This window comes from Penicillium verrucosum (genome assembly GCF_028828655.1).
Source record: "Penicillium verrucosum strain IBT 35672 chromosome Unknown utg000001l_segment0_segment0, whole genome shotgun sequence".
NCBI classification, from domain to species: domain Eukaryota; kingdom Fungi; phylum Ascomycota; class Eurotiomycetes; order Eurotiales; family Aspergillaceae; genus Penicillium; species Penicillium verrucosum.
In genome coordinates this window covers 12,382,686-12,398,248 of record NW_026643210.1, presented here as the reverse complement: position 1 = coordinate 12,398,248, position 15,563 = coordinate 12,382,686, and the positions used below count along the sequence as shown (strand labels likewise).

The following is a 15,563-nucleotide window of genomic DNA, read 5'->3' as shown; positions in this document are numbered from 1 at the left end:
CGGCTCTATAGGGGTTTCATCCGCGTTATCCTGTTTTTGTGTTGCCTTTTCTGTTCGTTCGGGGGTGCAGCTGCCTTCTTCTCGGCTTTGTCTGCATCCTTTTCATCTGTCGGAAGGCGCTCCCAGGTAAATGAAGCATGTTCCATCTCGATTGCATTCTCCATGTTCTGATCCCGCTCGATATCTTCTGTTTGTTCTTCGGCAAGCAAGAACTCCTGGATTCTATTAAAAGCAGTCGAAGCATCGGTCACCTGACCGATAACCATTGGCAGCATGTTCAACGGCATCCGCAGTGAATTGAATAGCGCCAACGAAGAGAAAATCGGTGCAGGGTCCAAGTCATGATTTGAAAGCGCATAGGTAACGAAAGCCAACATCGAGGCGAAAACAGGAATAGACATCGCCACACAAAGAATGGCATTTCGGATTGCAAGCAGTGTCTGGATGGATCGGATTTCTCGTCCACGGATCTCTTTCAGACGGCCGAGGAAACTGCTTTCCCAACCGAAGTATTTCACGAAGCGCACAGCTTGTAGGATTTCCTGCGTGAGAGACACACGTTGGTCTGTAATCTTGTTGATACTCCGTCGTCGAGTGATCAAAGATCGCACAGCGAAAGTCAAAAATGGCATTCCGATTATGAGCAGTGCGTACCCGGACAAACAACTGTAGCCAATGTTGACCAATAGAAGAACGAGTGTCACTATAATGGAGATGGGTGCTGTCCAGATCATATGGAACATGCCACAAGCCAGGTTAATTCGGTCCACATCAATACTCATGAGAGCCGTGATACGACCATTGTTCCATCCGCGGCCATCACCTGCAACGCCACCGGGTGCAGGCAGTGCAATATCAGGCTTCTGTTTCTTCCCTTTTTCTTCGGGCTTTAAGAGAGCATCCTTGGTTGTCTCCAAGGCTTTGACTTCTTCTGGGGTAGCTTGTCCTCCTGCCTTGGCCCGACCAGATAATTTCATAGCCTTGTTGAAGATGTGAGAAATAAGCACCGCGCGAATCTGCCCACCAACGACTTGACCCCGATACAGGAACTGATTTGTGCATAAGCTCTGCAGTGCCTGCATACAGGTGATACCAACGACGAACCCCATACCCTTGCCAATGTGAGGCGCCGGCTGACCGGTCTTTTCTGCGACATAAGCCTCCGTCGCAAAAGCAATCAGGTACCGCGTCAAATATGGCGCAAAGACCAGCAACAGCGAACTGAAAAACTGACAGATACCGCCGAGCAGAAATTCAAACCTGAACGTGTCATACAACGCCCAGAGAAGCGGGCGGTTAATACCACTCTCCATGCGCTTTTCCAATGCAGCGTCTAATCGGCCGGACAATACATCAACGGCCCGATCGGGATTGACAGTCCAGATATCCTGCAATTCGAGTGGACGTAGATAACCCACTTTCATCAACGGGGACATCCATTGAAAGGAAAGAACACTAAAAAAAGAAGCGCCATGTTCATGCGATACAGATCGCTCCGTTGGGACGGAGGGGATCTTTTGCATTCGCAGCGGATTCAGTCTGCGATACCAATTTTTCTTTTGTGCAGGCTGCACATCCAGATCGGAGGCCTTGGCTTCCTCAGATGCCGATCTCGAGGTATTGGCCCGGAGCTTGTCATCCGCCACCACTACTTCACGTAGCGGTTCAGGCGCAGACATGCTGGACTGTAATCTGCTATCGAATCCAAATCACCTGGGCAGTTTTCTAGAAATTCAAAATCGAATTGCAATGGGAAAAAGTGGAATAATAGCAGATGTGGGGACAGCCACGAGATGCTGAATGCGGAAGGCGGAGATAATGTCGGGGATTAGGAATTAAAGGAAATAAGGAAATAAGGAATCAGGGAATTAGGGAATTAGGAAATTAGGAAATTAGGAAATTAGGAAATTAGGAAATTAGGAAGAATCGAGGGGATAGATATTTGAATATTGGAGGGGGATTTAAATGGCTATAGATACGACTACGAGAACGGGGTATTATGAAAAGTCAGACGGAAGTCCGATCCTATATATAATAGTCCACCTGATAGGGCTAAGCTTCCCAATATCGGGCTTGTTGGGCCTGTCATGATAAAGGTATTCGCTTAGAACTTCACTATCAACCATGGACTGGTGGACTAATGGACTGGACTAATGGACGGTGTCTTGTTAGTGTGTAGTCTCTCGGCAGTCGGGATCGGGGACTTTATCATTCCGTTTGCCGATATTTGGATTACTAATGTATGGCCCCTCAGTGGACCTCGGGTGAGCCCGTGAGGGTTGATTTATCATTATATTGTATTGATTCTACTTCACTAGCAGACTGTGTTCGAAATCCGAATTGATATGAGCTATTCTTTGCTATGACATACAAGTTTGGACCCCGAAAGAAAAAGAAGAAAAAAAAAAAGAAAAGGAAAAGGAAAAGGAAAAGGAAATCCATTCCATCATCATCACGTCGTGGGATAACAAGCAGATCCAAGACAGTAAATGTGCAGGGACATTTCCGTCATCTCAAGCTTGTGTCCAATGGGAATCTCAAGTAGCCAGCCCTAGTCTAGAGAATATGATATGCATGGCTTACAGGGTTGCGGCTGTGATATGTGGTACCTGCAGGGGTCCCGTTCTTTATAGCTGCATCTAGTTTTCAAGGTCAATCTTGACCTTCTTCTCCGCGGGAGGGATAATCTGGTCCTCAGATGCGCCCTTGAGGTTGGGGAGGTCTGTCACGGCCTCCTTGATGATGTCGAGGGCCTTTTGGATCTCCTCCTCCGTGATGACCAGTGGAGGTGCAAGCCGAATGATGTTCTGGTGGGTAGGTTTGGCCTGGAGAATATAAGAGTCAGCGATCCCCGGATCAAACTTAATGAATAGGGACTCGGATACATACCAACAAACCTTTCTCCTTCATCAACATGCACAGATCCCAAGCGGTATGTCCATTCGTCTTCGACTCGTCAATGACGATGGCATTGAGCAGGCCCTTTCCACGCACTGTCTCGATGATCGGGCTCTTGATAGCCACCAGCCCATCCCGGAACAAGTGGCCGAGCTGCTCCGCACGCTCCACCATGTTCTCCTCGCGCACGACTTCAAGCGCGCGAATAGCAACGGCACAGCCCAGTGGGTTTCCACCGTAGGTTGAACCATGGGTACCGGCCTCGATTGTAAGCATGACGTCCTTGCTACCCAGCACGCAAGAAACCGGGTACATACCACCCGAGATGGCCTTGCCGAGCAAGACCAGGTCGGGCTTGATTCCGCTCCACTCGTGGCACAGCAGCTTACCCGTGCGCGCGATACCAGTTTGGATCTCGTCACAGATCAGCAGCACATTGTGCTTGTCGCAGAGTGCGCGGGCCTCCTGCAGGTAGTCTGGGTCGGGGACAACGATGCCTGCCTCACCCTGGATTGGCTCGACGAGGAAAGCAGCGAGATTGGGGCCAGCCGCCTCGAAGGCCTCACGTAGAGCTGCCTTGTCATTGTAGGCGATGGGCTTCTCAGTTCCTGGGACCGTGCATCCGATACCGGGAAGATAAGGACCGTAGTTCTCACGAGACTCGGGGTCGGAGGATAGGGAAATGGCGGCGAACTAATGCAAGGGGTCAGCATACTTTCACGGGTGTAACAGGGAGGGGGTCACAATTCACTTACTGTACGCCCATGGAAGTTATTCTCAGCACTCAAGATGACGGCTTTATTTTCCGGAATGCCCTTGACCTTGTATCCCCACTTGCGGGCAATTTTGATACCTGTCTCGACAGCCTCGGCGCCAGTGTTCATAGGCATAACCATGTCAAAGCCAAAGTAGCCAGTAACAAACTTGGCAAAGCGGGGGAAGACGTCATTGTAGAAAGCACGGGAGCTCAGGGTTACTCGCGAAGCTTGATCTACCAGTGCAGCAATCAATTTGGGGTGGCAGTGACCTTGGTTCACAGCAGAGTATGCGGAGAGGAAGTCAAGGTAGTGACGACCTTCAGGGTCCCAGACCGAAGTACCCTGAGCCCGGGCAAAGACAATGGGAAGAGGGTGGTAGTTGTGAGCAGCATATACTTTCTCAGACTCAATGGCCTCAGCAGAAGAGGCAGCATGATAGTGGGAGAAAGGCCCATTGGTAGTAGTAGTAGTAGTCATGGTGGATTTGCGGGGAGAGAGCTAAGAAGTTGGGGGAAAGTTGGAGGTGAGGAGGGATCGACAATGGGGTTAAAGAAGGAAGAGAAGAAAGAAGATGAGAAAGAAATTGAAGAAATTCCCAGAAATAATATGGAAGACAAGAGAAGTTATATATAAGGGGAATTTTTCCCTTTTACAGCCGCTATGCCGTTAAGTGTTAGACTTGTTAGCACCCATGTCCGCTAAGTACAGGTCGTGCCGATGCTGTTCCCTATGTGCAGGATTACCCTACACGGGCTCCATTAGCTTTAATAACCACCATTTCTGATTCGTTCATTGGTTATATATCTATTCTACCTAAGTAACTATTGGTCTAATTTAATTCAGAAGGGAGAGAAGCTGAGTGTTGTATATGTTAGATGGTCGAACTACACGTCATACTTCGGTTATTGAAGGAAAAAATAACAATACTATATAGAAATATAGAGAAATAAAGGATTAATATAACTTCAAATAAAGATTCAATTAGTTATCATTAATTATGAAAGAAAAGACAAAGATGAAAGATGAAATGTCTAGGAGCCAATGAATAGTTCAAGTTTCGGAGTGAGACCCTCTTCCGCCCTCCTTTGTTGTCCAAGTTCATTCATGCACTTCAGGTCAGATATCTTGAAACCTCTTGAAACCTCCGCAATGTACGAGGGGACGAGTACTTCCAAATATTCTTACCCTTGATCATGCCTACACCAAAATTTCCACGCGTGTCTCGAACTTCACCGGCGCCTCGAACTTCACCCGCACCCACTCAAAACATACTCCTCTTCCTCATCGCCTTCCGTCTCATCAATGCGTTCGCAGTTCGGACCTTTTTTCAACCAGATGAATACTTTCAGTCACTCGAACCAGCCTGGCAGATCGTCTTCGGTCAAGGCCAAGGGGCCTGGATAACATGGGTGAGTGAATGCGATCGCGTGAGCACCTGAGTACCTGACTTTGGCTAACCTCAATATCGCTCCTAGGAATGGCGACACCAACTCCGATCCTCACTACATCCTTTCTTCTTCGCCGCTCTTTATAAAACCGCTGATTTCCTCGCCTCTACCCTCAGCTTCTCTCCCGCCACGCGCGCAGAGCTCCTGGTTGCCGCTCCGAAGACAGCGCAGGCCGTTGTGGCGGCAATTGGTGATTTCTACACGTGGAAGCTTGCGGTTCGCGTCTACGGAAATGATTCCCCTGGATCCTGGACAACGGTATGTGATTATGTGTCGCGTTCTTCGGAATTTCTCTACGCAGGAAAAAGCGCATGCTAATTGTTCAACAGCTGGTCGCAACGGTCCTAAATCCCTGGCAATGGTTCTGCTCAACTAGGACCCTGTCGAACTGTTTTGAAACCACAATCACCATTGTCGCGTTGGAACTATGGCCATGGCAATGGTCGGTAGGCTCGACAGCCGGCGATGGCCGCGGCAAAAAGACTGGCAATCAAATGAGGGGGGTACGGACCGGAATCGAAGTGTGATTATTGGGTATGACTAGACCTCCGAGTTTATAACAACATCCACTGACGCTGCTTGCAGCTTCCTCAAATGCCTGCCTCTGGCGGCGCTCGCATGTATACTGCGGCCGACCAACCTTCTCGTTTGGGCAACCCTAGCCGGCCTCGCTTGGCTTCGGACGTCTTGGGCCCAGCAAAAAATCCTCATTTTTGAAGTTATACTTTGCGGGTAAGTAGTCTGACCTCCTGGTAAGGAACCAGCTGACCTTTTGATCTGACAGATCGGCAATTCTCGCGGTGTCTACGGTTGCAGACCATCACTTCTATGGAATTTGGACCTTCCCACCGCTCAGATTCCTATACTTCAACATCGCGCAGTCACTGGCTGTCTTCTACGGCAGTAATGACTGGCATTACTATATCTCACAGGGTTATCCCCTTCTACTCACCACTCTGTTGCCTGCTGCGCTTATTGGTTTATACACAACCTTGACGGCTCGGAAATCTACACTGGGAGACAGTTTACAGACAACGATCCGAGTACAATTGGCGACAGTCTGCATTGTGATGCCATTTGCCCTCTCTTTGATTTCTCATAAGGAAGTGCGCTTCATCTACCCATTGCTACCATGCCTGCACATCTTAGCCGCGCCACCTTTGGTGCAGTTCTTTTACCCAGCCGTCCACTCGCCGGCATACGCGCGTTATTCTCCCCGCATGTTGATTCTCATTTTTCTTGTGCTTGTCAACGTGGTCATTGCGATGTACACAACTCTCTATCACGCATCGGGAGCAATTAATGTTCTCTCCTATCTCCGTCAGCAGCACCAAGCACACTCAGCATCAATAACAAAAAGAGGAACAAACTCCACCTCTGAAACAGGAATTTCTGTTGGCTTTTTAATGCCCTGCCACAGCACACCCTGGCGCTCTCATCTAGTCTACCCGACAATTAACGCCTGGGCCCTTTCCTGCGAGCCACCGATCGATCTCAATGCAACCCAGAAAGCCGTTTACCGAGACGAAGCAGACCAATTCTACGACGACCCTGGTCAATTCCTACACCATAACATGGCTGGTGGTCTCCGCCACTTCCCTCGACGACCCAGCTACATCTCTCCCGCACACCATTCTGTATCAGGAAATGCCCCCGATGAGGCCCCACACCATGATTGGCCCGACTACCTCATCTTCTTCGCCCAGCTCGAGCCAACCCTCCACCCCCTGCTACGCAGCTCCCATTATGACGAGTGCTGGCGCACCTTCAACTCCCACTGGCACGACGACCGACGTCGTCGCGGCGACATCGTAGTCTGGTGCCTGGACACGGTAGAGCAGGGCGCCTGGCGCTCCAGTGCCCAACACCAAGTGCAGCAAAGCCGAGATGAGCAATTCGATCGTATCGTAGAATCCTTCAAGCAAGAGGGACGCAAGCAGAAACAGCAGTCATGGATGGGCTTCCACGCGTCTTCGACGCCTTGGTCCGTATCGCCTCCTTCATTGTTTGCATCATGGCGACGTGCAGCAGGGTCTCTTTTCTCGTTATCTCCAAAGGTACCGCTTTCTTGGCCTTGGCAACGTTCAGCGGCGTCTCTCTTCTCGTCACCTGCAAAGGAATCGATATATTGGCCTTGGCGTCCCCCCACTCGATGGGAGAGCTTTGTAGCGAGGTTCTCATTCTCGAAGCAGAAGCCAGATTGGCTTCCTTCTTGGGCGTCAGGTCTTCCTCCTTGGGTGTCAGATCGGCTTCCTTCTTGGGTGTCAGATCGGCTTCCTTCTTGGGCGTCAGGTCGGCTTCCTTCTTGGGTGTCAGGTCGGCTTCCTTCTTGGGTGTCAGATCGGCTTCCTTCTTGGGCGTCAGATCGACTTCCTAAGTTGCCGTCTTGGTTGGGCGGAGCTAAAGAGAAACCTACGGAAGCAGAGTTGTGGTCTTGAGAATCACCGATTCCTGGCTATGTATTTGTCTGGCTTTTTTGGCCTCCAGCTATTGTATATGTGCTGCTGCAAGGATTCTTCTTCTTCCCTTCAGCTTCTGCCTTCCATCTTCCCTTACTATTTCCTTCTTGTGTCTTCACTTCTCTTTGAACATATAGCCCTAGACCTATAGTACAATAATCTATCTTGATTCTGTAATATATTAGTTCAAAACTCATATGTAACAAGAAACAACATTTATGTACTATTTTGACTCGCTAACCGGAAATCAAAGGACTGTTTTAATGAACAAAAAAGAAACATCGACAGCAGGGAATGAGATGTAAAGAAAAGAATGAAAAGAATGAAAAATCTAATGGGTGGTAAAAAGATAATGAAAATGCGCCAGACATGCACAACCATAACACGTCTCGTCAATCTTCTGCATCCATTTTGGAAATGAGAAGGAAAATCAATGCCCAAGTCAATATCCATATTCACATTGCGCGGCCATCTATCTATGTACGATCCAAAGCCGAAGTTATCTAAAACTCAGCCATAGCGAGCACTCAAACTAGCAAAGGCATCAGGGCTATGGCGACCATTCTGCAGGCCGCTGACATCAACGCTCGGCTGGCTCATGTGTGTCCGTGGGAACGCCGAGTTAGTGGTGGGTGGCGGGCCTGAAAAGGGGGACTGGCCTCCAGCAAATGGAGAACTGTTCGCTCCTGCAAAGGGGGGACTGCTCATTCCCGAAAATGGGGAGTTGTTCGTTCCCATGGCCGGAGTAGTGGCGGGGGCAGTTCCGGTCCCGGGCTGGCTGTTCATGCCGCCAATTCCTAGCCCTGAGGATTGCTGCTGGTATGGGTTGATGCCTGCTTGTGCGGCAAGGCCGGATCCGCTGCCCGTGGGCGCGGTGCTGAAGAATGGGTTGTTGGATGTGGCGGGCTGGGTGTTGGCGGTAGGTTGCTGGGGCTGGAAGTTTTGCTGGGGTTGGGGTTGGCTCTGGGGTTGGCTCTGGGGCTGATGCTGGAAGTTTGTGGCTTGCTGGGCCTGAGGAATGGAGGTGTATGGGTTTGATGGTTGAGAGTAGGGGTTCATGGTGGGGGGTTGACCCTGGAACTGCTGAGGCTGCTGGGGCTGCTGGGGTTGCTGGGGTTGCTCGGAGATAGGTGTCATAGTAGACTGCGCAGGACCCATATTATACAATGAAAGAATGCTGTTTTTGTCCATTCCAGTGGGTTGAGGCATGAGTTGCTGCGGCTGCTGGGGCTGCAGGTGGGTCTGGACTTGGCTGGGATAACCGCCTGCGCTCTGTGCTGTGTTAGGCGCCGACCCTTGCTGGAACGGATTGTAAGCTCCCAGTCCATTTGATGGCTGTTGCTGTTGCTGTTGCTGTTGCTGTTGTCCTTGGAAAGGAGCATTTAGTCCAAATGGCGAGGCGGAAGACATAACTGGCATGGTATTTGCATGGCGAGGGGGTTCAAAGCCCCCTGATTGGGTTGCGAGCGGCGTCATTTGCTGCTGTTGTGGCTGCATGGGTTGATTTTGCGGCGCATTGTTGAAGAAAGGGTTCGTTTGCGGCGCATTGGGGTTGGGATATGTTTGGCTGCCCAAGCCACCCTGCGGCTGCGGCTGCGGCGGTGGCTGGTCGAATGGATTGTAGCTGTTGTTCATTGGCTGAGGCGATGTAACATAGGGAGATTGCGAGAATGTCGATGTGGCCGGAGGCGTATATGGCTGTTGATATACAGATTGCTGCATGGAACTTGTCTGGTTCGGGTATCCACCGGTAGAGTGGGGGAACAGGGGCTGAGAAACCTGAAGGCCCTGGAAAGATGATTCTAAAGGTTGTGTAGGTGCCGGCTTCGAGTTTAGCTGATCGAATGGGTTGTATGGAGCGGTCTGTGGTTGCTGTGTTTGCGACTGGGTCACGGGATTTGAGACTGCCCGGTCAAATGGGTTGTTGGAAACCTCGGGAAATGTGTTGTCGGTTTTGACGGGGAATGGGTTTTTGGACGTCTCAGGCTTCGAGATTACTATACGTGCAGATGCACCAGTGCTTGTCCCGGCCGGGGTTCTGGATCTTGATGCGGGGTTGCCCCCCTCACCCAACCTGACCAGTGTTTCGACTGCTCGATCCAGATCCTCGTGGAGTCCCTTGAGAACCATCTCGTTTCGTCGGTCATCGGTGAATCCCATCTGCCGCAATGCCGCCATTTTGGCCTCGAAAGATGCGGTTGTCACATCGGCGACAGGCGCACCAAGCCCGGTCGTCCTCCTGGATTGCAATGGTGGTGGTGACCAGGCTCCATTATCCGAGGTTGGCGAGGACACCTTGGGCTTGCCACCAAATCGGCGGAGGTTCGATGTAGAGGACGACGAACGTAGACCAAACTTGAAAAACCTCCCAGACTTTGGAGGAAGCGGCGGGGGAGAACCCTCGGGGGATATGTCGTAGTTATTCTTCCTTGATTCCACGGGGGACATAGCCCTAGGGTTGGAGTAACTCGAATCCTCCCTACTCGGGGGCTTTGGCTTCCCGTTTTCCAATGAGCGGTGTTGATATTTCTGCCGAATAAACCGTTCCATGCATGCATCAGCCTCGTCAATATCGGTGGGAATTGGCGGTTTGATACCCCGCGGGTTGTTCATCTTGTTCATAAGGATGTTGCCGTGCGATTTCATGTTCTGGTGAAGTCCACTTTGTCAGCTCCTGCCCTTTGCTATTGCAAGGTGCCTGATTGCGCTCACATCAACTTGCTCTGCTGTCCATGTGTCCATGCTTAAAGATTTGATCTTGGAAATATGTGTGCCCAGCTTTCGGTGCAATGCGGCGCAACGCATGCAAAGGAAGATGCCCATCTGTCGGAGATGAACAGTCAGTTTGTGGATTCGCAGGGAGGTTAAAGAAGCGGCGACATACATTCCAGCTTGCCCATCCTATTCAAATAAGAATTAGTCAGACCAACAAACAATAAGGGTCTCTAGGGACGAACCTGGGGTTAAGGCATCGCAATCGGCACATCGGTCATTGCCAGGAACGGTCCGGATCAGCTCCGTCAAGGTCTTTTCATTCCGCGCCTGCTCGCGCTTGCTGGGGCCGGGAGCCATGATGCAAAAAAAAAAAAAAAAATTACAAGAATAAAATAAACAAATAGAAGAAGTGGCAGTTATACAAAGTGGAATAGGGGAAGAATTCTGGTTCCCAGGGCGGAGAAGGGTTCAATTGACGTCCGAGGGGCAGATCATTCCAAATGAGACAGACATGTACTCCGTACACCAAGTAGTTATAACTATGGAGTACAGATAAAAGAAGAATCGAGTCAAGGAGAGTCAGGATTTAAAGATTTTAGCTTAATTGTTCCAAGGTTGAGTTGGTCTAAGTTAAATTCAGTTGGCAATATAATTCTGCTATATCCTTATTTTATTTTTTTCTCGGCATAGCTTTCTCTATAAGCATCTTCTAGAACAAGTTAAGAAGTCTTAGATATTTATAGACTGGAGTCTAGGCTCGTACGGTTTTAGATGGACAGACACAGATTATCTATGTATATTAATATGTTGTACTAGAAATATATATATATATATAATTGGCATGTCCGGACAGCAATGACTCGCATCTACCAATGCGCCTAAAGGCCGAAGCCTTTTCGGAGCCGTCGAGAAGTCGTAATGTTACCCAGGAATATCTTCTAGTACGCCAATATGACCAACCATCCTATGATAGAGGAATTGGCGGTTGATTATGCGTTCGGAAAAGTGTAAAGAAGAAAAAGTTTCAATTTGCGCGGAAATTTTCGATACAAAAGGGAGTGGTCATGTGACTGCACTAGTTCAATCACGTGTCACAAAGATTAAGATAAAAACTTTTCACTTCACACTTTATCTTCTTCTTCAACCATCATTCGTGTGTTGGAGACTTGAGAATCCAATCCTTTAATGTCGGGGATTGTTGAGGACTTGGCTCCAACATTTAGATATATATAAACTTCAAACCACATAACCCGCGTGGTGCCTACCTGTGGCACTGCCGTCTCTTGGGTGATTTTTTAATCGTTCGTGGAATATCAAAACCAAACAGTTTTTAGCAGAGCTGCGTCTACTCCACCCTGGTGTTCATATCTATTGAACAGCAGGACTTTTTACGACGGACATCCCCAACCAATAATCAAAATCTATCTTCAACTTTACTATATTCCTAAATCAATAATCATCGTACTTATTTCCACAATTATGGACCTCAGCACCGTACCATTTTACAAGATCTTCTGCTTAGGTGTCACATGACCATCCGGTTCAAATGAGCTCTTTCCAAAGCTAAGCACTTACTCTCCCTGTAACTCTTGTTTTCGTACATGCTTCTCTAAGCACATGCAAAATCCATGGATGAATTTGGACAACCTTGCGATACAGCAGTCAGATCGACTCTGGTCTGCTCGGTACAGAAGAGCGGAAATTAACGTCATGGTTGAGACTAAAATGCAAGATGCAAACGAGGGCAATATTCTCATTACCGCATTGACGAACTACCTAGGTAGTTAGTTGCTATAAACATATGATTATGTGATACGCTTGCAAAAGAGGGAAGATGCGGAATAGAATTAAAATGGAAGCTAAAGCCCTAGAAGTTCCAGAAAGAAATGGTACAAGCTTTTAGATAGTTCATTGCAGGATTAGAGAAGAGAATAAGGCCTATTTAGTCGCACATATAACAATACATATGTATGTATGCTTCTTTCCTCCGCAATGCTATCAGTCATTGATATAGGTATTTCTTGACAGCAGAAACACTGTCATAGCGACGTACTCATCCATGAACATAGTCAGTAATCAGATGGCTAGAACCATGGGTAATAAGATCGAGACCATTGAAAACAGACAATTTTTCCAAGGGATCTCGAACTCAAAGATTAATAAATAGCTTATTTAGCATCTTGAATAGCTTATTTAGCATCTTGTCTAATACCTAGGTAAATATATATGTGTAGTATCTAGACCTGGATTATTACCGAGCAAAGCCACCTACGATCATGTAAGCAAGTCGAAAACGGGAGAGTGGGTCGGAACTGACCAAACAGCGCTTGGCTGTTAATAATACCATTCCACGATACCTACAACATAGTTACCTACGAAGTACCTAGGTGTTAGTCTATGTTGTATACTGCCAATTCAATAGGTGCACTTTCCCAAGATTGTACTTGGAAACAGAGAAAAAGACAATATTTGATGAAAGTGAAACTCGTGAAAGTCTGGGGATGATGTACGGTGATGTACCGGAATGCGGAGACGAGGCGAAACGCCGAGGCAATAGCATATGTGGCCGCTTTGATTGGCTGTGATTCCATCAGCTTCTGTAAGATGTACCGAAATATTGGCTCAGGGTTGGAGTGGCATTGGGAAATGGCACAGGAGGAGTACAAATGCCCCGGTTCTTCCCTTCTCTCTTCATCTGTACTTGTACTTCCACCTTTACTTTCCTTTTCCCTGAGTGAAACCCATTAGACTCCTTATCTCACACACACTCTCTGTCTTATCACAATGGCTTCGGCTGCCAGAACTGTTTCCCGGGCCTTCCTGCGCCCAACCCCGGTGACTTCCTCATTCCGTCCTGCTGCACGCAGCACCCGTTTCGCCATCCCCACCAATGGTCTCCGCACCTCTGCCCGTCGTGGATATTCCTCAGAAGCTGGCTCTGAGAAGCCTAGCTCATCCTTTGGCATCTGGGCCCTTGGTATCGGTGCCCTTGGTGCCGCAGGTGGAGCGTATCTCTACCTGAGCGACGACTCCTCCCCTAAGGGGCCCTTCGTCCCCACCCAGGCCGACTACCAGAAGGTATACGACGCTATCGCTTCCCGTCTGGCAGACGAGACCGACTATGATGATGGCAGCTATGGACCCGTAAGTACAGTCACGATCGCTCAACGTTGGAATCAAAGATCAAAGAGCTAATCTAGACGTTTTCGTTGCTCTCAATAGGTCCTGGTTCGTCTCGCATGGCACGCAAGTGGTACTTATGATAAGGAGACCGGCACTGGAGGCAGCAACGGCGCCACGATGAGATTCGCCCCGGAGTCTGATCACGGCGCCAACGCCGGTCTCAAGACTGCCCGCGACTTCCTCGAGCCCATCAAGGCTCAATTCCCCTGGATCACTTACTCCGATCTGTGGACTCTTGGTGGTGCCTGCGCCATCCAGGAGGCGAGTGGCCCCACAATCCCCTGGAGACCCGGCCGTGAGGACAGGGATGTCGCCGCCTGCACTCCCGACGGCCGCCTTCCTGATGCCGCCAAGGACCAACGTCACGTCCGCGACATCTTCTCCCGCATGGGCTTTGATGACCGCGAGATGGTTGCACTTATCGGCGCCCATGCCCTGGGCCGATGCCACACCGATCGTTCCGGCTTTGACGGGCCCTGGAACTTCAGCCCTACCCTTTTCACCAACGAGTTCTTCCGCCTCCTTGTTGAAGAGAAGTGGACCCAGAAGAAGTGGAACGGCCCGATTCAGTTCACTGACAAGACCACTGGCACTCTCATGATGTTGCCCACTGATATGGCTCTTGTCAAGGATAAGGGCTTCAAGAAGCATGTCGAGCGCTATGCCAAGGACAACGATGCCTTCTTCAAGGAATTCTCTGATGTCTTTGTCAAGCTCCTTGAGCTCGGTGTGCCCTTCAAGACTGAGGACCGCTTCGTCTTCAAGACTTCTGAGTAAGGGGATTGCTCAAAAATTGCCTAATGTTCCCGTCTCCTTTAATAGTTATACCTGTCTTGATATCCGAGTCATTACTCACTAAGATTCTTTTTCTTCTTGCCAATGGAACTTCAGATTTCTTCCATGTTTTCATATACCAGTAGTCTAAGCTGTGTCCACAGCATGTGAGTTTCGTTTGGGTGGGATGTTGTGGTTCACATAGAGCGATTGGGCGAGGTTTGGCAGAGCTAGATCGCATAGCTCCAGAGAATACCCATACAGATCATGAAAATATCGTAAAAAATGTGTGCATAATATATACACGTTCAGGACCAGGCACTGAGAAAATAAAAGAAAGACAAGAGAGGATTTAGTCAACACTTAACATCAACTGGTATGGGTCCGGAAGGCTTTCTCCCAAAGTGGCGTGCGACCCGCCAATTTCAAACCTCAAGGAAACCTCTCACAAAGCTCACCAACCCCGCTTTGTAGCACCCCTGCTACCCCAGATTATCACAATTATTCCCTGGAATGCAGGCGATTGGACATTTCCGCTAGACTCCGAGGTATCACTGTAACAGCCGGGCGCGTACCCCCAGTCGCTTGAGGATTCAGTGCGGGACACAGACACAGCGCAACCAGCCAGATACCACGAACAGACCCTGAACAGAAAGCGGAATACAATTCTTTCGACATGACAAGGACGACGTACGCCGTGGATCTCTATGAGATCCTGTCCCTTCCCTTCACGGGGTCTTCCTCGACAGTCCTCTCCAAGCAGCAGATTAAGATCGCATACCATAAAGCGCTGCTGAAACACCACCCTGACAAGGCGGGTGCAGTCGCAAGGGAGACTGGGCTAGGCGGCTCGACTAACTCTACCTCCACATCTACTCCGAGCCCTCTCTTTGCCAAATCCGATGGCAACTCGTCGCAACAACTGTACACCATCGACCAGATCACCACCGCCTACAAGACCCTATCGGACCCCGCCCTTCGCGCCGAATATAATCGCTCTCTACGTCTGGATAGGGTGAAGGTCGCGGAGCGGGAGAAGACCGGCGATGTTTTCCATACCGGCTTGGAGATTGTGGACTTGGAGGATCTTGCCTGCGAAGAGGCGGAAGGCGGCGACGGCGACTGCTGGTACCGCGGATGTCGGTGCGGTGATGAACGCGGGTTTCTGGTCAACGATGAGGATTTGGAGAGGGAGGCTGAGCATGGCGAGATCATTATCGGGTGTCGCGGGTGCAGTCTCTGGTTGAAGATTCTGTTTGCCGTTGAGGCCGATGAAGGATGAAGAGATGGATTGTCAGATGGCCGTTTTCCTGGTAATCGTCTCTGCT

General features: G+C 49.5%; 6 protein-coding genes across 6 annotated transcripts; 3 read left to right on the top strand and 3 right to left on the bottom strand.

Moving 5' to 3' along the window:
* Nucleotides 1-5: 5 nt before the first annotated feature.
* Nucleotides 6-1,679, bottom strand: N7516_004557 (uncharacterized protein; the record flags this gene model as incomplete). Its single annotated transcript, XM_057217277.1, has 1 exon — nucleotides 6-1,679. The coding sequence occupies one exon, from the start codon at nucleotides 1,677-1,679 to the stop codon at nucleotides 6-8; it is 1,674 nt and encodes a 557-aa protein (XP_057079160.1).
* Nucleotides 1,680-2,639: 960 nt separating this feature from the next.
* On the bottom strand, nucleotides 2,640-4,133 carry car2 (ornithine-oxo-acid transaminase; the record flags this gene model as incomplete). The annotated part of the gene is made up of 3 exons (XM_057217276.1): nucleotides 2,640-2,825; nucleotides 2,890-3,591; nucleotides 3,654-4,133. 3 exons carry the CDS (start codon nucleotides 4,131-4,133, stop codon nucleotides 2,640-2,642), a joined length of 1,368 nt encoding a protein of 455 aa, XP_057079159.1.
* A 716-nt stretch (nucleotides 4,134-4,849) lies between these two features.
* Nucleotides 4,850-7,542, top strand: gpi10 (putative glycosylphosphatidylinositol-alpha 1,2 mannosyltransferase; the record flags this gene model as incomplete). Its single annotated transcript, XM_057217275.1, has 5 exons — nucleotides 4,850-5,065; nucleotides 5,132-5,362; nucleotides 5,434-5,627; nucleotides 5,690-5,836; nucleotides 5,889-7,542. The coding sequence occupies 5 exons, from the start codon at nucleotides 4,850-4,852 to the stop codon at nucleotides 7,540-7,542; spliced, it is 2,442 nt and encodes an 813-aa protein (XP_057079158.1).
* A 531-nt stretch (nucleotides 7,543-8,073) lies between these two features.
* On the bottom strand, nucleotides 8,074-10,635 carry N7516_004554 (uncharacterized protein; the record flags this gene model as incomplete). The annotated part of the gene is made up of 4 exons (XM_057217274.1): nucleotides 8,074-10,212; nucleotides 10,276-10,386; nucleotides 10,448-10,464; nucleotides 10,521-10,635. The coding sequence occupies 4 exons, from the start codon at nucleotides 10,633-10,635 to the stop codon at nucleotides 8,074-8,076; spliced, it is 2,382 nt and encodes a 793-aa protein (XP_057079157.1).
* Nucleotides 10,636-12,984: 2,349 nt separating this feature from the next.
* Nucleotides 12,985-14,277, top strand: N7516_004553 (peroxidase). Its single transcript, XM_057217273.1, has 2 exons — nucleotides 12,985-13,422; nucleotides 13,501-14,277. Exons 1-2 carry the CDS (start codon nucleotides 13,063-13,065, stop codon nucleotides 14,236-14,238), a joined length of 1,098 nt encoding a protein of 365 aa, XP_057079156.1. The 5' UTR covers nucleotides 12,985-13,062; the 3' UTR covers nucleotides 14,239-14,277.
* Nucleotides 14,278-14,911: 634 nt separating this feature from the next.
* Nucleotides 14,912-15,517, top strand: N7516_004552 (uncharacterized protein; the record flags this gene model as incomplete). Its single annotated transcript, XM_057217272.1, has 1 exon — nucleotides 14,912-15,517. The coding sequence occupies one exon, from the start codon at nucleotides 14,912-14,914 to the stop codon at nucleotides 15,515-15,517; it is 606 nt and encodes a 201-aa protein (XP_057079155.1).
* Nucleotides 15,518-15,563: the final 46 nt, after the last annotated feature.